At 38.0% G+C, this 20333-nt stretch overlaps 1 protein-coding gene across 4 annotated transcripts in view; it reads right to left on the bottom strand.

Annotated features, from left to right (window-relative positions):
* Positions 1–5011: 5011 nt before the first annotated feature.
* prpsap2 (phosphoribosyl pyrophosphate synthetase-associated protein 2) overlaps positions 5012–20333 on the bottom strand; it is a 37551-nt gene continuing 22229 nt past the window's right edge. Inside the window, exons 6-12 of one of the 4 annotated variants that reach the window (XR_009513872.1) lie at positions 19590–19705; positions 18618–18673; positions 17570–17718; positions 17139–17209; positions 13813–13959; positions 13410–13622; positions 5012–5771 (exon numbers count right to left, since the gene is read on the bottom strand). Coding sequence is in view for 3 of the 4 variants with exons in the window: in XM_059979063.1 (XP_059835046.1) it covers positions 5752–5771; positions 13478–13622; positions 13813–13959; positions 17139–17209; positions 17570–17718; positions 18618–18673; positions 19590–19705 (704 nt within the window). In the remaining variant the exon portion in view is untranslated. Of the gene's footprint in view, positions 5772–12815; positions 13623–13812; positions 13960–17138; positions 17210–17569; positions 17719–18617; positions 18674–19589; positions 19706–20333 lie in introns of those variants that run through there. The other 3 variants (XM_059979063.1, XM_059979065.1, XM_059979064.1) reach the window with 3 other exon arrangements.

The raw sequence follows: 20333 nt of genomic DNA, 5'->3' as shown, positions 1-20333 counted from the left end.
GCCAAGGTGGTATGCAGAGGGTGAGAACCATCGTCCAGATTTCCCAGGAATTTTCGTAGGGTCCTTTGTTCTACCATAGCCTCCAGTGTGTCCAGTTTGACTCCATAACCGGGCCAGCTTCTCCAATTATGTTATTGATCCTGTTGGCGTCACCCACTTTGATGCCATTGCTCCAGCACACCACTGCATAAAGATTGTACTGATGACAATAGACTGGCAGAACATGTGAAGGAAGAGGCCTGCATACTCTAAATGACCTCAGTCTCTTCGGGAGGTAGTTGACGACTCTGGCTCTTCTTGTGCATAGCCCCTGTGTTGGTTCTCCGCTCATCTGTCATCCAGGTGCACTCCCAGGTACTTGTAGGTCCTCACCGTTTATAGTAAAAGGGAACAGTTCAGGTTTAGTCTTCCTAAAATCCACCATCTCTTTTGTGCTGATTCTGAGCTGCAGATGATTCAGCTTGCACCATTTGACCAAGTCCTCCACCATGGCCCTGTGTTCATCCAGCTGTCCTCCTTTTATACACCCAGCTATTGCTGAGTCGTCAGAATTTCTACAGATGACATGACTTAGTGTTGTTGTATCTAAAGTCTGAAGCATACAGGGTACACAGGAAAGGGAGCCAATATAGTCCCCTGTGGGGCCTCAGTGCTGCTTATAGCCATGTCTGACACACAGCTCTGAAGCTGCGCAAACTGTTCTGCTACTCAAGTAGTTCATTATCCACCACAGAAGTGCCAGCCTCCATGCCAGAGTTGGTAGGTTGATTGGCCACTGTAAGCTGTGTCAAATGTACAGCCATGGAGGTTACTGGTACTATCTACTGGGGAATACAGAGAATAAAGTAATAAATTGGGAAAAGTTTAGAATAAGTGTAAATGACTGCTTGGTCAGTGCTACAATGGTGCTAGGAAGTTTGAGAACCCTGTAGAATTTGCAGTTATTTGATATTAGGATGTAATATGAAGCATTTTCTGCATTGAGATGCACAATTTGTCCCTTAATAAAGGAATTCCATTTATAGTCTCAATTGTGCCTTCAATCTTCCTTTCCAGAAAGGGCAATTACATTCATTTCAATGGACAATTGATGAAGTGAAGGGCCAACATGCAGACTGATGGAAATTAGGTCAATCTGCACCTGATAAACATGATGCCTGAAGACTGACAGATCACTGATTGCTGGAGAGAGGAAAATGCTTTTGCTATGTTCTACTGGAAAACCTTTGTCTTTAACCGTTTGAGGGCTTTGGAGAATGCAACAATATTTTTGGCCCCATCTATGTTTCAGTAACGAGGAAATGGATTCTTGGTGGACATTCCTTTTACAGCAATTAAGAGTATACTAGAAAGTTTGTGAACCCTGTAGAATTTTCAAGACCTTCATGCAAATCCTAAACCTAGATAAAGAGAACCCAATTAAATAACACAAAAACATTATACATGTTCATTTATTTACTGAGAAAAATGAATCATTACATGTATTTATTGGAAAAAGTATGCAAGCCTCTGGGGTAATGCTATTTAGTCAGATGTTCAAATCAACAAATGAGATTGGAGGTGTGGGTTGTAGAGGTGCCCTGCCCTATAAAAGACACACAAAGTTAGATTACTGACTGAGCCTGCTCTTCTCAAGTTCTGTTTGTGTGCACTATGCCTTTTAGACCTTAGAAGAATCGTAGAGATGCTTGAGGCCGGAAAAGGCTACAATAACATTTCTAAAGACCCAGGAGTTCATCAGTCCACAGTAAGAGATACTGTCTACAAATGGAGGAAACTCAGTTGCTACTCTCCCTAGGAGTGGGCACCCTGCAAAGATCACACCAAGCGCACAATGTGCGCTGTTGAAGGAGGTGAAAAAGAACCCAAGGTTAACAGTAAAAGCCCTGCAGAGATTTGCTAAAGTCTCTGTTCATATGTCCACTATCAGAAAAGCATGAACAAGAATAGTATTCATGGAAGGACACCACGGAGGAAACCACTGCTTGCCAACAAAACAAAAATGCTGCACTTTTCAAGTTTGCAAAAGACCACCTTTTGGTTTTACAATGCTTCTGGAACAATGATCTGTGGACAGATTTACCAGAAGTTGAACTTTTTAAACATAAATGCACATTGCTATGTTTGGAGGCAAAAAGGTACTCTTTGGAATGGCTGAGTCAAAGTCCCGACTTTAATACTATAGGAGTGTTGTGGAAGGACCTGAAGTAAGTAGTTTTGTAAGGAGGAATGGCCTAAAATTCCTCCAAGCTGATGTGCAGAACGGATCAACAGATACTGGAAATGTTTAGTTGACGTTATTGCTCTGCAAGGGGGTCACGCCAGTTACTGAAAGCAAACGTTCACATTCTTTTTCCAACACATACATGTAATATTGGATCAATTTTCTCAATAAATAAATTAACAAGTAAAATGATTTTGCGTTACTTAATTGGGTTATCCTTATTTAGTTTTAGGACTTAGGCGAAGATCTGATCATATTTTAGGCCATAATTATGCAGAAATAGATTAAATTCTACAGGGTTCACAAAATTTCTAGCACCACGGTAAGTCAATGCCTGCTCCAATGCTGTCTGAGTACAAGCATGCTTTCGCCCTCTCCATCCTCCTTTAACACCTTCAAAGCTACTTTTAAGCACACAGTTGGTTATCCTAATGTCTGTGTCATGGAGCCAAATCTCATTTTATGTCAACATTGTTTGAATTCAAGTTCTTTTGCCAATGTTACCTCTGGCTTAATTGAGATAACAAGAAACCAGCTTCTCTTGGTGACTGAAGTTACTACAGCAAGCATCTTCCTTTCAAGAGAATCAAATGAAGTTTTATTTTGAATGATGAGGGCTCCATGTCCTCAACCCAACTGGACTCTTAGGACAGAACTGCCAATTTGACAGAGACTATTAGCAATATAGAATAGTTAGAAACATAATAAACCTACAGCACAATACAGGCCTTTCCGCCCACAGTCATGCCGAACATGTCCCTGCCTTATAAATTACTAGGTTTACCTATAGCCCTCTATTAAGCTCCATGTACCTATCTAAAAGCCTCTTAAAAGACCCCATCATACCCACCTCCACCACCGTTGCTGGCAGCCCACTCCACACTCACCACTCTGAGTGAAAACTAACATCTCTGTACCTACTCCCCAGCAGCTTAAACCTATGTCCACTTGTGGCAACCATTTCAGCCCAGGAAAAAGCCTCTATCCACACTATCAATGCCTCTCATCATCTTGTACACCTTTATCATGTCATCTCTCATCATCCGTCATTCCAAGGAGAAAAGGCCGAGTTCACTCAACCTATTCTTATAAGGCATGCTCCTCAATCCAGGCAACATCCTTATAAATCTCCTCTCCATCCTTTCTATGGCTTCCACATCCTTCCTGTAGTGAGGCGACCAAAACTGAGCACAGTACTCCAAGTGAGGTCTGACCAGGGCCCTATATAGCTTCAACATTACCTCTCAGAGCCTAAATTCAATTCCACGACTGATGAAGGCCAATACACCATACACCTTCCTAACCAGTCAACCTGCGCAGCTGCTTTGAGCAGCCTATGGACTCGAACCCCAAGATCCCTCTGATCCTCCACACTGCCAAGAGTCTTACCATTAATACTATATTCTGCCATCATATTTGACCTACCAAAATGAACCACTTCACACTTATCTGGGTTGAACTCCATCTGCCACTTCACAGCCCAGTTTTGCATCCTATCAATGTCCCACTGTAACCTCTCACAGCCCTCCATACTATCCACATGCCCAACCTTTGTGTCATCAGCAAACTTACTAACCCATCCCTCCACTTCCTCATCTGGGTCATTTATAAAAATCACAAAGAGTAAGGGTCCCAGAACAGATCCCTGAGGCACTCCACTAGTCACTGACCTCCATGCAGAATATGACCCACCTACAACCACTCTTTGCCTTCTGTGGGCAAGCCACTTCTGGATCCACAAAGCAATGTCCCCTTGGATACCATGCCTCCTTACTTTCTCAATAAGCCTTGCATGGGGTGCCTTATCAAATGCCTTGCTGAAATCCACATACACTACATCTACTGCTCTTCCTTCGTCAATGTGTTTAGTCACATCCTCAAAAAAATTCAATCAGGCTTGTAAAGGCGAACCTGCCTTTTACAAAGCCATGCTGACTACTCCTGATCATATTATACCTCTCCAAACACTCATAAATCCTGCCTCTCAGGATCTTCTCCATCAACTTACCAAACACTGAGGTCAGACTCACTGGTCTATAATTTCCTGTGCTATCTCTACTCCCTTTCTTGAATAAAGGAACAACATCCACAACCTTCCAATCCTCTGGAACCCATCCAATCCCCATTGATGATGCAAAGATCATCACCAGAGGCTCAGCAATCTCCTCCCTCACCTCCCACAGTAGCCTGGGGTACATCTCATCTGGTCCTGGTGACTGATCCAACTTGATGCTTTCCAAAAGCTCCAGCACACCACTACAATCACTAAGGTCCTTTTCCATAGTGAATACTGAAGTATTCTTTAAGTACCTCTGCTATTTCCTCTGGTTCAACACACACTTCCCCACTGTCACACTTGATAGGTTCTATTCTTTCATGTCTTATCCTCTTGCTCTTCACATACTTGTAGAATGCCTTGGGATTTTCCTTAATTCTGCCTGCCAAGGCCTTCTCATGACCCCTTCAGGCTCTCCTAATTTCCTTAAGCTCTGTCCTAGTAGCCTTATGATCGTCTATTTCTCTAACATTACCTAGCTCTCTAATCCTTTTATAAGCTTTTCGTTTCTTCTTGACTACATTTATTATAGCCTTTGTACACCACAGTTCCTGTACCCTACCATAACTTCCTTGTCTCATTGGAACACACCTATACAGAGCTCTACACAAATATCCCCTGAATATTTGCCACATTTCTTCCATACTTTTCCGTGAGAACATCTGTTTCCAATTTCCTGCCTGATAGTTTCCTAATTCCCATTACTCCAATTAAATGCCTTTATTACTTGTTTTCCTTTAAGAAGCATCTTTATTGGAAGAAATTCGTGTGTGAATGCATGATCAATGAACTCAAGCAGCATAACTTCAGGATACAGTTCTCAAACAATATACAGGGCAAAGGAATTGGAAAGAAATGTATTTACTTTCATACGATGAAGAAATGAAATCATGGAACTGCAAGTTACAATGAGATTCATTACATTGTGGATACACAATTCTGATGCAGAATATGACAATTTTACAATTTGTCATGATGTCTAAGGCAACTGAATTATTCTAACAATTGAAAATTAATGCCAGAGTTCTCACTCAGCCAATTGTTTTGGTGACAATTGTATTTAAACAAACTAACTTGCAATTCTAGCCATTAAGGCTTTCAAAATAAAAAATATAGTTCTAAAGGAAACAAAAGGACATTGCAATTTAGCAATTTTAAACATTTAATTATTTTAAATTCAGAAAAAGAACAAAACTCAGTACCTTTCGTGAAGCAACAGATTGACAAGTGCACAAAGCCTTTCGCAGCTATCTCAAATGGCACTACAATCACTTATGATGCTAAGTATTTGATTATAAATATACATTGTTTGTGAACACACATCAAAATCTAAAAAAATAAATTACAGCACATATATTTTTGGATTTTGTCATAATGTTTTGGCGACAGACGGAGGATTATGTATGTTAGATCACCGTCCTTATACATCTGGAACCATGGCGATGATTTTGCACAAAGGCAAAATCTCTCTTCAGGCGGATCTTATCAGTCCTAATAAAAAGAATATGAAGAACCTCAATTTGTTTTTCAGTAGAGTCCCATTGCAAATTGTCATTGAAAATAAAACATTCAACAAGTCATTTCTCAAATCTTATATTTTGATTTTGAACATTAAAAAACCTGTAGCAATTACATTGGTGAAATTGTCTGGGAAAGCATAAAGTTAGTTTGTGCAGTTAAAATGAAACTTCAAAGCCCTTGAATTCACCATTGGTATTACTGCAGTAATGGTTCTGGATGAACAGTACTACTCATAATTCAAACTTGCTCAGGTTAAAGAAAATGAAATGAAAACTAGTTCAATGTTGACAAATTTTGATCCAATCAGATAAAAAATTTAAACATTGAATAAAAACCCCACTTTGGCCCTAGAACCAATAGCCTCCCAATTATTAATTAAAGCAGTTCAATTAAAAATGTGGTGTCAAATGTGGAGAGTGTGGAGGGTCAGCAGTTAGTGCTGCTGTCCATTAAGCAAAGATCTGGGTTCAATCCTGACTTCAGACACTTCTTATATGGATTGTTCTCTCTCCCTAGGGTAGTAAGTTTTCTCCCACATTCCAACTGCATGCTGGTAAGTGAAATGGTTAAATATTACACCTTTGGCTAGGTTAATGGCAAAATGAATCGAGGGGAATTGATGAACATACCTGAGAGAAGATAAATTGTAGGGGTACAGTGAAATGAGGGGGCAAATGGGAAGCTGGTACAGACTTCATGAACTTAAACCTTGTCATATGATAAAGTTCTAGGAATGCTTCCCAAGTGTATTGTGTACAATTATATATATATAAAAAAAAACATTCAAGTTTCCTCAGATTCAATATATCAACTACTGTCCAGTATTTCTAAGGATCACAATAACATAATCACAAGACAGTTCTCTTAAGAATGCTTGATAAGCATCTGACATACAGCCATCTGAAACTGGTCAACACAAACAGGATAGATATAGAACTGGATCAGGACACAGCTGATGGTATTCTTATTCAATTGAAGGCTAAAAGGAGATATCTGGGTTTGGGATTCTCCAGTGAACGGTAGAGGCAGCTTTGGCACAATGACTGGAGTCCACTCTTCAGCACTGTTAGAAGATGTGTACACTAAAAGTTTACCTGCCTTAATGGTCACTTGACCATTCATCTGGAAACCATGCGGTTTATATAATAAATTACATTTTCAAATGATAGCAGATCAATTATTGTTTAACCATTGTTACATTACCCGTTGCATTAACATGTAAAATTGAACCTCTTAACATTTACTTTAATGCAGTACATGCAGCCCTGTTTCTTGAAACTTGAAAATTTCTTATGCTGATGCAAATTTGGGCTGCATCCAAAATTCTCAAAACCTAAAAACACAAATAAATTAAACAACCTTGCTACTCATGGTATAGACTGAAACAAAGACGAAGTATTTCAAGGGAAAACTAATTTACAAATAAAACACCTTCTCAGTGACTAACACCTAATATTAAGGTAATCTCCTCCAAATACAAGGCAAACTGGAAAATAATTCTTCTAGTTTTAAGTTATAAAATGTTGCAGTAATTATTGGGTTTAATATTCTTTTCAATATTAATGAACTCTATCTGCACCAATATGTTTCTTAAGAGGAAGAGACCTATACATTTTTAACTTTACATGAAGAAACAGATTTTTATTCCAAAATAAAACTCGTATCAGGCAAGAAACCTGATAAACAACAGAAAGTAAATGCAAGAACAAATGCTACAAAACTGAATGACCAAAGTAGTCGGTATTCCACGCTTTAAAAGTCAGAGGCTTAAATTCGAAGTACCAGCTAAAGCAACATTTTGATTTTGATATAAATGACAATTTTATTAATTTGCATTATGAATAAAGATACAAAATTTTAAAGTACAATTTAATTAAAAGGTATTTCCTTAGCTTTTGACTCTGGAAATTAGACCAGTGTGTTAACCACTGTTTAACCAAACACTCATAGCACCGATCAAGATGAGAGAGAATGGCATGAACACTTTCTCATTCAAGTGAAAGTTCCACTTGAAAGGCAGAAATTTTCATCGAGGTTAATTCCTCTTGAGAATATCTTGAAGTCAAACCAGAGGGTTAAACCTTTTGTTTAAACTTAAGGATGCAGCTGGATGAAAGTTGCTAGCTTCTTCCATGGCCAACAATTCCCATAAGACACTACCTTTTTTGTTTGGTTCTTTAATTTCGTTTTTAAGACATTTTTTTGGGTAGTCCCTCAGGTTCGAGGATGACTTTGATTCCATTCCAGTTGAGAGGTAGAAGCTGGGTATGTGCAAATTCTTTAACTTTCAGTTGACATGGCGCAAGATACCACATAGACGTACAGCAAGATCATAGTTCTGAGACAAGGTAGACCAAGGCAAATGAGAGACACATTTATCACAAACATTTCCTTGCAATTTGGAACCATAACTGCTAATGTTAAGTTCCACAAATGATGGTGCTGTTACCTCATTAACAATGGGACAAGAATTCCAAACAACTATCTTCTTCCAGAAATTGTGTGTAATCTCTCAGCCTTTGACAGCAGGGCCACAAGAGAAATTTTTTAAAAAGTATGGATGTATCTACTCACTGAAAGAACATAGCTTTGATTTCAAATTTCATGTCTTCCATCCTAAAAAACTCAGGAGAATGTCAGAACATTCTAGGACTTATCAGCTTTAAATGACAGCAGGAGTTAGTAAGAACTCATTCAGTAAATGAGTATACCTTAAGTGAATCCTTTGTTTTTCTTTCTAGGACACCTGCCTTTTGGCAACAATATGTAATAATGTGGCATATCATGTGATGAGGTTCAATGGACAGTATTTTACCTTTGATAAAATCTCTCTGTAATACAAATCACACAAGAAAGCAGCATCCAAGAACCACTCCTTTCCTGTTTGGGGGTTCTCATCTTCCAGCTGCCATCGGGAAGGTGGTACAGGAGCCCTAGGTCCCACGCCAAAGTTCAGGAGTAGTTATTATCCCTTAACCATCAGGCTCCTTAACTAGAATGAACAACTTCACTCACCTTAACACTGAACTGACTCCACACTTTCAAGGTTTCTACAACCCATGTCCTCAATATTACTTATTATTATGTTTGTACTTGGTTTGTTTTCTTTTGCACATTTTCTGTTTGCCCAATCTGTTTGTGTAGGTTTTCATTAGTTACATGATATTTCTTTGTATCTACTGCAAAAACCCACAAAAAAATGAATCTCATTATATGGTGACATATACGTGTTTTGATAAGAAATTTTCTTTGAATTTTGAACACCAGTCCTTAGTACGGTCTAAACAGCAACATTCTTTCCAAACGAAACAGTTAACAGTTAAATCCTAATAAATTGAAATGTAGATTGTGGAAACTAGGGTAGCACTCCATGGAATTTGAATGATTCTGATTAGATTGAGGGCTATAGTGAAGTGATAGAAGAGACAAATTATTTTCATCAACTGGAATGTCCAGCACACATATATGTGCATACAGTCCACATGAAGAGGGTGATGACAATTTGGAATTCCACAGGCTATTATGGATATTGGGTCAATTGTTAATTTTAAACCCAAGTTTGCTAAGTTGCTAGCCAAAAGATACTGTTATTTTCCTTATATCTCATGATAATCTGGAATTAGGTCACAGATCAAACATGAGATTATTGGTGGTACAAGCTTAAGGTCATAATGACCTTCTGCCTGCCCATCGCCTTGTCCAAAGGCAATATCATTTAAGTATTTTTTTTAAAACTGGAGGCTGGTAAGTTCTTGATTGGTAAGGGCTAGGAAGGTTACGGAGAAGGCAAGAGAATGGAATTGAAAAGGAAAAATAAATCAGCCATGATCAAACAGCGGAGCAGACTTGAGAAGCTAAAAGACCTAATTCTGCTCCCGTGTCATATTATGTAAACATGTACTTTATACAATGGCATTTAGACAAAGTTTTTCAATTTAAACAAAAAATCCAGGCTATTGATTAAATATGACCATATACAAAGCTGTAACTTGGCTCCTCATAAAAGTAAAGTTAAGCATTTATGTGAATTTAATATATGCAAATGCAAATTACTATCTATTAATACCACTCATAAAAGCTGTGATTTTGTTTTTAAGTTAGCATCCACACGTCAGGCACCAGTTGCTACTTGACACCGAGATATTCCAATGAAGAGTGAACTGTAGATTTGTACCGGTAGATTTCAGTTACTCGATCTCTCAATCAAGTATAGCCAAGGATAAATCAAAATTCTCAACTGTAGAGTAAGCATGCCTTTAATTAAACACGTGGCATTAATATCCTGCTTTGACTGATTTAATTAGTAAATGGTGCCCCAATGCAGCACACAAACATTGGCTCAATATCAAACCAGCAGAGGATCGACAGTCCCTAGTCTCTTCTCATGAAGTACCAATTCTTCTCTCTACTGAGGCTTAGGCTAAATATCACACAATGAATACAACCTGCATTACTATTATGAATTTGGGATGGTTGATTCAGGAAAGGCAAGGGTGAGGGTGTTGCAAAAGAGAAAGAAACAATCCCCTCTGGTACTGTTGTGGACAGTCCACTGAAGTTGAGTTTTAAACTTGGCCTGCAAGCTGTCACTAAACAATCAGACTACATTGCAAAAAACCACAAACACTCTTTTGTTGCAACTTTACTAATGATTGCTCCTTTAAAGTTACGAAAATTTTGAAACTTACTTTTCATCCTACAAGGTTACATACAGTATGTTAAGGCATTACTGTATCCTGGTGCTCAGACAAATCAAAGGCATTTTTGTACACCATGAATGACAGCAGGAGTTACAGCTTGAATCACAGTGCATATAGAGGTTCCTTCCCAACATATGATCTTCAAAAACATGCCACCATGACCAAAATACAGTCAGTGGCCACTTTATTTAGAACATCTGTACATCTGCTCATTAATGCTAATATCTAATCAGCCAAACATGTGGCAGCAGCTCAATGCAATAAAGCATACAGGCATGGTCAAGAGATTCAGTTGTTGTTTAGACCAAATATCAGAATGGGGAAGAAATGTGATCTAAGTGATTTTGACCGTGGAGTGATTTGCTAGTGCCTGATAGGGTGATTTGAGCATCTCTGAAAATTAACTGGACTTTCACACACAACAACCTGTAATTTACAGAGAATGGCGCAAAAAGCACCCAGCGGCTGTTCTGTGGGCTATAATGTCTTGCTACTGAGCGATCAGAGGAGAATGGCCAGACTGGTTCAAGGGTGTCAAAGTCACTCAAGTAACCACATGTTTAAACAGTGGTGTGCAGAAGAGCATCTTTGAATGCACAACACATTGAGCCTTGAAGCAGATATGGGCTATAGCAGCAGAAGACCACATACACACTCAGTGGCTACTTTATTAAATACAGGAGGTACCCAATAAAGTGGCTACTGAGTGTATTCTTTTAATGCTGACAGTATATTCAGCACCTCCTTCTATAATTAATTGCATTGGATGGACAAGGAATTTGACTGGTAACCATTCACCAAAACTGTCCAGCTCAAATCACAATTGTAACAAACTACCTTTCTTATTTTGTCACCCTTGCTTGCATCCTCACAGAGAAGGTTGGCCAATTAATCACAGAGCTGTCATGAAGCAAAGGAACAGTAATCCAATATCAAAAAGAATCAAACACATGCTATTATTGTCTTTGCTCCCAAGGTAAGATGCAAATTAGGGCTTTTAATTAAAAAGAAAGAGAAAATTCATAGCTTGGGGTGGTTTCTTGTTTGTAGGGTTTGGCAAGCCTGGAGGTTAAGTCCCAAACATTTTATTGCCAGTCTAGGTGACATCATCAGTGTGCAATTGCATGTTGTTTCTGCCGAGTGCTTTCATTTATATCGGTCCGATTCATTGTTCTGATTGGCTGTCGAGCTGGTCGCTAGTCTCTGTTGGGTCCCAGCCAACCAGATAGCTGAGTGATCTCCAACTGGTCTGTATCCCTGGTTATCAGCCCTTATGAGCATTGGTTCCTCGGTTTCTGCAGCTCACCCTTCGGCCCCAATCCCACAGACTCATAGATTGGTAAATTGCGTCCAGTTCAATACGAGACCTTAAGATATAGGTGTAGAATCAGGCTATTCGGGCCATCAGTTTGCTCCACTATTTCATTATGGCTGATACAATTTTCCTCTCAGTCCCAGTCTTTTGTCTTCTCCTTGTATCCCTTCATGCCTTGACCAATCAAGAATCTGCTTGCTAATAAGTCTTCCACTGAGAAACAAGCTTCCAAGAATTCTCTTGACTTCTTGTTTTGCGCTTCTGTCAGGATTTGTAGTTTCCCAGATGAACCTGTGTCCTTCTTGGTGTTCATGTACTGAGATGAGCAACAGAAGATCATGTCTGGCTGTAAGAAGACATGATCCTCTTTTGCTCATCTCAGTATGTGGAGCACTCAGCAGAAGCAGCACTCAATTGTGCAGTGATGATGTCACCTCAACTGGTGACGAAGTGGTTGCCATCTATCCTTCAGGGTTGGCAAAGCCTACAAACAAGGACCTGTATTATTTGAAAAAGGTCTCAATCACAACCCAAGTTGCTCTTACTTGATGGCCTTACAGATCTTACACACTGAGAAGTCCTAAAGTACACCACTGATGCTGCCTTTTCTATGCATCACTTGCATTGGCTTCTTCACCAACTCCAGTCTGAATTTCCATTTTTGTTTTGCTTTTCCATAAGCAAAACTTCTGTTAGAACAAAAATGAAAGAGCTTTCAAAGTTACCAAGTAATGCCCAAAGATGTGGATTTCTACAATGCCAATCAATAAGCATGCAGTTTCATCACATTAGTATGAACAACACATCCTTCTCAGTGTTCTTGGACTATGCAAGGGAAGCTGAAATTACGTCTGTTTCTCAGTGGTTACTATTCAACATATTTACAATGTATGGTAACCAAATGATCACAGGATCTGAAACTGATGCTATCCAAGCCTGAACAATTAGTGGCAGGAGGATAATGCTCCTTCACAATAAACACAATGGGAATTACAAATCAACAATCTCAGGGGAATGTTTTATTAAAATAGCCTTTAAATTAGATTTTTTAAATGGGGTAAAAGCCACATGGAACATTCCAATTTTATTCCTTGTACAGAAAATAAATACCAAATGATTCAAGTTATTCAACTACTTCACTTTGTAACAGTGATATGTTAACTTAAATTCAGCTTTTAAACATTAGAAAGAACTTGCATTTATTCATATAACATCTCCGAATATCTCAAGATATTCCAAAGCACTTTAAAGCCAAAGAACTTTCAAAGTGTAGACACTAAAGCATAGTAGGAAATCAGCACAATTCAGGTTGGCCATTTCATATGCTTTTGTTTGATATTCTTTACTGAGCTGCCATGTTAGCTTGGAGAGGATTATCTTCAAGAGAAAATTTAAGACTGATATGAAAATCATAGTACAATACTCCTAAACACAAAAGCAACTAAAACAATGAGAGAATTTGATCATACTTAGCATTTACAAAACAATGTATTTCAGTATTTCTTTGCTAAGTAGTCTCTATGTTCAGCTTAATTTCCTAAAAATTCACTTTACAAAGTTGACCTCTTTTGGTAGAAAATTAAGATTTTGTACCAGTGAATCACGATACTTTTCCAGCAAGTAAAAGGACACCAAGTTGCCCTTCATTCAATCATCCATACCAATATTTCGGAATAGATAAGACATTGATTCACCATTGTGGATCCTTCGAATGGCCTCAGACAAGATCATGCTGATATCAACGGTCTTTATTTTATGGCACTGAAGTTTTTGTATTTCATGTGGAATTGTATTGGTTACTACCACCTGTGGAAGAGGAATGTCCATGATTAATAGGAAAACACAAGTACCAGATTTCTGTCAATAATTCACAAGTCAACATTAAAAATTACCAGTTAGGAATGGCTTTTATTCTCCTCCAAGCAAATAGAATTACTATAGTACTTAAATATTTATAAATAATTAAGTTGACATAGTGAATTACTAAACAGGTTACCTCATCAATTGATGATTCTTCTATTAACCTAGGTGCATCTGAAGACAAAAGACCATGGGTTGCCATCACATAGATTTTGTAAGCTCCCCTTTCCTTCAATGTATCAGCAGCCGCTAAAAAGCTGTCAACGTCATCAATTATGTCATCCTGTTAAACAGAAGACAATTCCTTTAGATTCCTTGACAATTAAATTTTTATAAAAATATCTGACCTTAGGAGATATGGAAATAAGTCAGCTTTATGGTGTAGAACAATGACTTTGGAAGCACAGCACCATGACAACATCAGCAACCTGGGTTCAATTCCTGCTGCTGTATGTAAGGAGTTTGCACATGCTCTCCATGACTGTATGGGTTTTCTCCCAGTGCTCTGGTTTTCTCCCATATTCCAAAGACAGACAGGTCTGTAGGTTAAGTGGTCACAAGGGTGTAACTGGGCAACACAGACTTGTTGAGTCAGAACAGCTTGTTACCGTACAGTATATCTAAATTAAAAATTCATTTAAAGTCCTGCATCTGGAGAAAGAGCAAAGCAACAGGAGTTATGTAAGATAGTTTGCATTTCCAATGACCCAGTAAACAAACCTAATAAAGATCCAGTTTACTGCAACTTTCTGACTCTTATTCAAAATTAAAATGACAACACCACTAAAGCTACCTGGTTCAAAGATCTGAAAATTGGAAGTGAACAACTTCACCTAAACATATGCCAGAAACATTTCAGTATGCACAATCATTCATTGTTCTGAGTTTCCAAATAAACAGTGGGTATATCACACTAAAATTGAGGCTAATAGGAAGTACTCTTCCAAATGAAATTGAACTATGAATTTGAGTTTCTAACCTGAGAATGATCCAGCACATCTTTGATCTAGATTTAAGTACAAACTGAATACAAGATTACTGTATTATTGTTCAGAAGTACCAATGGTTGGGCATCTGACTTCTTGAGCCCTGGTTTCTGCAACCTTTAAACTTAGTACGTGCAATAAAAATTTATTACACAAGAAATTAGCCTAAATGGTCCAAGGCAATTCCATTATCCAATCTCATTTTCTGTCTGGCTCGTAACTTCCAAGCTCCCTCCCACTTTCATGTACTTACCCAAATGCTTCAAGTAACATAAATAGATTCCATTCATTTTGAAAGTGTTAACTTACAGTAAGATTTAGGATTAGAAATATAATTAAGACCAAATGCACATAAAAGTTAGTTTGTTTTCTGGAAGGCAATTTATTAAAAAACTGGCAAAGTAGATAAAGGCTTGAAAAGACCCAATTTATCAATTTTATCCTGTCAGTACAATTATATGCAAGTTTTTCTATCCCATTATTTAACTCTCAAAGGCATCACTAAAAAAAGTTAAAACATTAGAATTTGCAATGTACGTGTTGTTAAGAATGGGCTTTAGAAGGAAGTAATTAATAACTGATTTGTTAATATTAATTTATATCACTGAACATTATTCATCATTTATACCAGTCTTAAATTTTGTATGTTAAGAAACACTCTACAAATGTTTTTAAAAAATGCACCTTGTTTAGAAATTCCAATTCTTATTCCAGAAATCTATACTGTCTGTATAACATCCAAATAATTCCCAAATTAGATTACAGGCAGTCCCCGGGTTACGAACAAGCTCCGTTTCTGAGTCTGTCTTTAAGGCGGATTTGTACACAAGTCGGAACAAGTACATCCGGTATTATTTAGTGTCAGTTAGTCAAATGTTGTCTTAGTATATAGTATATATTTTACCTTTCTATGTATATAAAACACTTAAGAAACGTATGTATTCCAATAATTAAACCACTGCGTTGCTTAGTAATAATCGTAGCTTTCATCGGGGCAGGGCATTTCACATGCTCCATTATTCTCATTTTATCCTTTAAAATTGTTCTGATCGTTGACCGACTGTAGCCTAACGCTTTTTCAATGACTGATGGCGTTTCACCTCTTTCCAAACACTTTATTTCCACTTTATTTTCAATCGTAATCGCTTCCCATCAACGGAACAGAAATACTGCGGGTAGTGGGTCCCGATCTCCGCAGGGTCCTAAGGACCACTGCACTGAATTCCTGGGTCCTAAAGTCCGCCGCACTGCGACAGGTTAAATGGGACAAGTGGGGGCTGTGCTGGGTTTGGGTATTTGATCCTCCACAATATTCCACGTGGGAATTTAAACTGGAGGTGGCAGTGTTTTTTTTCACGAGGTTGAGTTGTGAGCTCGACATCAACCCGGCACGGGAGCGGTCTGTCCCTGGATAGAACTTGGGAACCTCCGTTCTTGAGCCCGGCACTGATCTCACTGAGCCACAAGCTGACCGGAACAGTGGAGGTGGGTCAGGGTAAATCTTGCTAAGAAAAATTTAAGCCAAATACAAAGTTACACACTCAACACAGTGTCATCGGTAATTACTTAAAATGGTGGACAGCGTCATGATCTGACTTAAAATGGCGGATGGCGTTCTCCTTCCTCGGTTCGTATGTACAAGTTGTCCGTAAGTCGGATGTTCGTAATTCGGGGACTACCTGTATTTTCATTACTTATTTTATGTGTATATAAAAGCTACAAGTATTGAGGTTGATTTAACTACAATATAGCTCTGATAATCTGCTACCCTAGTTGCAATCATTCAGCATTTGGCTTAGCAGGAGGTGGCACAGTAGTGCGGTGGTTAGCATGCTTTACAGTACAGGCAACTTGCATACAACTCCCACTGCTGCCCGTAAGGAGTTTACATGTTCTCCCTGTGGGTTTCCTCCCACAGTCCAAAAACATACCGGTTGGTAGGTTAACATGCCATTGTAAACTGTCTCATGTTAGGCAGGATTAAATCATGGTATTGCTGGACAATGAGGCTCAAAGGGCCTATTCCATGCTATATCTTAATAAATAAAAGAGGCTTGGCTCCTCAGCTCCCTTAAAGTCAACAAGTCCAGTGAAAAATTTATTATTCTACTGTGCAACAGATTAAAAAAAAGTACAGTATAGTGTGGGGGACAAGCAAAGCATCAGGAATGATGCAAGATATATTTCTGGTGACCCCATAAACAGATTTACAAACCTAATACTGATCCAGTTTACTGTATCCAAAATCCAATAGTCTAGAAAATCAACTGGAACTTAACATCCAAAATCAGAACGTACTGGATTATCTGAGTTTTACTATATACAGTTTATTTATTTGTACTACTTTGCAGTTCCCGCAACGGAGAATAGCCTGTGAAAAACTGAAATAAAATTTTCTTTACCAGTATTGCCCAGAACATTGTAGAAATGCAGCCCACAGAGATATTCTTGAAAGATGTAGGAAGAAGCAACTTACCACAATAATAGCTATTCTTCCTCCTACATCGCCAACAACTGTGATTGGGGGTTTTTCCTTTGGAATTGACACTGAAGGGGATAAAGTCAATAATTATGAGCACTCTAGAATATGAGCTAGCTCCACAAACATGTGTAGTCTTTTCATACTAAAGGAACTCTCATTGCCAGTGACTGGAAAGATCTGCATTTAAAATGAAGATGCCTTCTTATGTGCAATTATAAGTAAGGACACAAAAACTATTCATTGCCCTTGTTAAATCCAATGAGCTCCACTGTACAATAGAAAATTAGAACAGGGACTCCTACAAAATTTTAAAAATCCAATTTGGAACAATCATGAAAACAGAACATTATTTACATTAGATATTGGCTTAATTTAGATAAAAATCTCCCTGAATAAGCCTTAACCAAAGAATCCAGTAAACCTACTAGGAATCTCCAGACTGGGATGTATGGCTGCTGCATTTTTCACTGTTGGCGGTGAATGCCGGCCATCTACCAAATCCGATTCTGCATCTTGCACTTCACCATGTATCACTGCGATCCCTAGACGCAACCGCTCAGCAAAAGACTGAGCTCTGAAACAATGCAAAAGAGTATTAAAAGGACAGAATTACAATATATCTTTTGTAATGTTACACTGCCTTAAGCATAATACAGTAGATTCTGATTAACTGGGACACATCGGAACAATTACTCTTTGGCTCAATTAAACAGTTCTTCCAATTAACTAAAATTTCATGGAAACAGTAAAAAAAAGGTATAAAAGAGACAAATTACTGTTTACCTGATTAACAAATTATTAAATTAAATATAGAACAAATTACAACACTACTGATACTACTAGTTATATGAAACTATCTATTGATTCCTAACAATTAATGGAGGAATTTATCCAGAGTACGCTGCAATGTTCTTTTAATTGACTGTAAATTAACAAAATCAGTGCAGACACCTAGTGCAGATAATGGACTGGTTTCATATAATGCGTTCAATGACTGCATCCTCCAAAACTTCATTTTCATTGTACCATTCAAAATGACTGCTGATACCTTCAAATGCTTCATAATTCCCAACTTGAAGTAGTCCACTTATTTTCACTCCTGGCCATTTCTGGTATCTTCAAGAATGAATGCTTGAAACCACGGTGAGCAAAATATTCTAAATGTCTTACTGCTTATTTCTCGCCAACTATCAGTGACAAAAATTATTGCTTTTTGAACACAAACACATGCAACCATCGCTATTTAAAAACTGCTCACTTTAAGAACGGTGTAGCATCTAATGGTCACAAAAGTGTGCGTAACTGAGGCGAGTTAGAAACTGTTCGGTAACAATCTCCTGTCCCAATTAAACGAAGGGAATCCCGGCTATTTTTTCAATTTAATTTTTATCCTTTTAGAGTTATCCCAAACAAGTTGCACCCATGAACTGAAATCCACTGCATATGGAAGATCAAAAGATAATCCAAGCAGACCTTTTGGCAGATGCTGGTGACTTTGCAACAATCACTGCATTCCTGTAGTCAGGGATCTGCATAAAAAAGTGGAGAGAATAATCAGATACATATTCCTCAACAATCCCTAATGCATAGTATTTGATGCACTTTTAACAAACTATGATTGCTTACAATTAGCAACTCTTAAAAATACTTTTCATCTTCTTGCATGTGCAATTATCAAAAATGAAACCTTATCTGTTAATGTCTAAAATAAGCACATTAATTCTTTATATTTCTATTGTACTATGTCAATTTGAAATGGAGCAGCATTCTGTTATTAAGCAATACCAATATGAAGCTTTAGCACTCAAATCATTGCTCTGCATGACAGATTTCTAAATTCACACATTAATCCAATAATGTTAATTGCTTTCATACCAAAAATTATTTCATAAATCACACTGTTTTTGTAGTTGGATCACCTTACCAGGAAGCTCTCTCATTCCCACTAAGTCAAAATGCCAAAACTTGTCAGTCTGGGTTAAACATATCTCAATATTAAATTTTACTGGATACAAGTACACACAAATATAACCCACCCCAACTCTTATTTTAAATTAGTGGTTGGAACAATAGTGAGTCTTAGAAATAAGTTCAAAAGTTGTAGTCTCCGAGCAATGTTATAACCGAACAATGCTACAAAAAAACTTTAAAATCAGCACCATTCCTGAAATAACTTCACTGCCATCACTCTAGAGTGATTTCATACATTACAGATTAACTCATATTCCATTCCCTTAAGTTCTTATCAGTAAGCAGCATTGAAGAACAATAATGCATTATGTTAAAACAAATTAGGATGCCTCCACATTTTTTGATGAATCAAAAATTGAGGCAAATAAAGGAAATCCAGTACTGGTATATAGATATTTTTGTCGGCAGCTAATAGTGGCTGTTTCTTGTCCCTGTAAACAGTGCATTATGAGTCAGTAACTCCATTAACCTCACCTCTTCCTGAATGTATTGTAACAGGAATGGGGACGCTCGCAGATTATCAACTGGAATATTGAAAAATCCCTGGATTTCTTTCTGATGCAAATCCATTGTAATCAGGTGAGTCAAGCCTGAGGAGAGTGTGGAAATGAATACAAATCTGCAACAGCAGCTTAAGTATTTATGCACTTAGTGACCTAGCAGCAGCAATCAAACCACACAAGGAAATGAAAGATACTAAACCAGGACATTCACACATTTTTTTCCATATGCCTTTGCTTTCTGAATGCATTTCATTCTTTAAGGCATAATGAATCCTTCATGAAGAATAGAAAACGCCTGTGCATTATTGCACTCCGAACGAGTTTAGATTATTAAGGTTATTTAATGAATTTAAATGATTCAAAGATCACTGGTAACATCAAACAGACTTCACTCAGCACCAAAAAGACATGGGGTATCCAAGCAAGTGTTTGTAGAATAATTACAAGTCTGCAAAACCCCAATCTACTGGCATTCCACAAATTATATGTTAAAAGCCACCTAGAAAGTATCACCACCATAATGCAAACCCTATGAAGATTTGTTAAGGTGTTGATGCACCATCAATAACTCACACTGAGACGTAAGGCGAGATATCGGCTTTTATTGACTGGAAGAAGGAACCAGGAGTGAGTGTCTATCATACAAGGTCTTGGAGACTGAGGCCGAGCGTCAGGCCGCAGATCTCCTTTATACAGGGGTCTGTGGGAGGAGCCA

The sequence above is a fragment of the Hypanus sabinus genome, chromosome 9 (genome assembly GCF_030144855.1).
Source record: "Hypanus sabinus isolate sHypSab1 chromosome 9, sHypSab1.hap1, whole genome shotgun sequence".
Classification (NCBI taxonomy): domain Eukaryota; kingdom Metazoa; phylum Chordata; class Chondrichthyes; order Myliobatiformes; family Dasyatidae; genus Hypanus; species Hypanus sabinus.
This window is presented reverse-complemented; position numbering and strand designations above follow the sequence as displayed.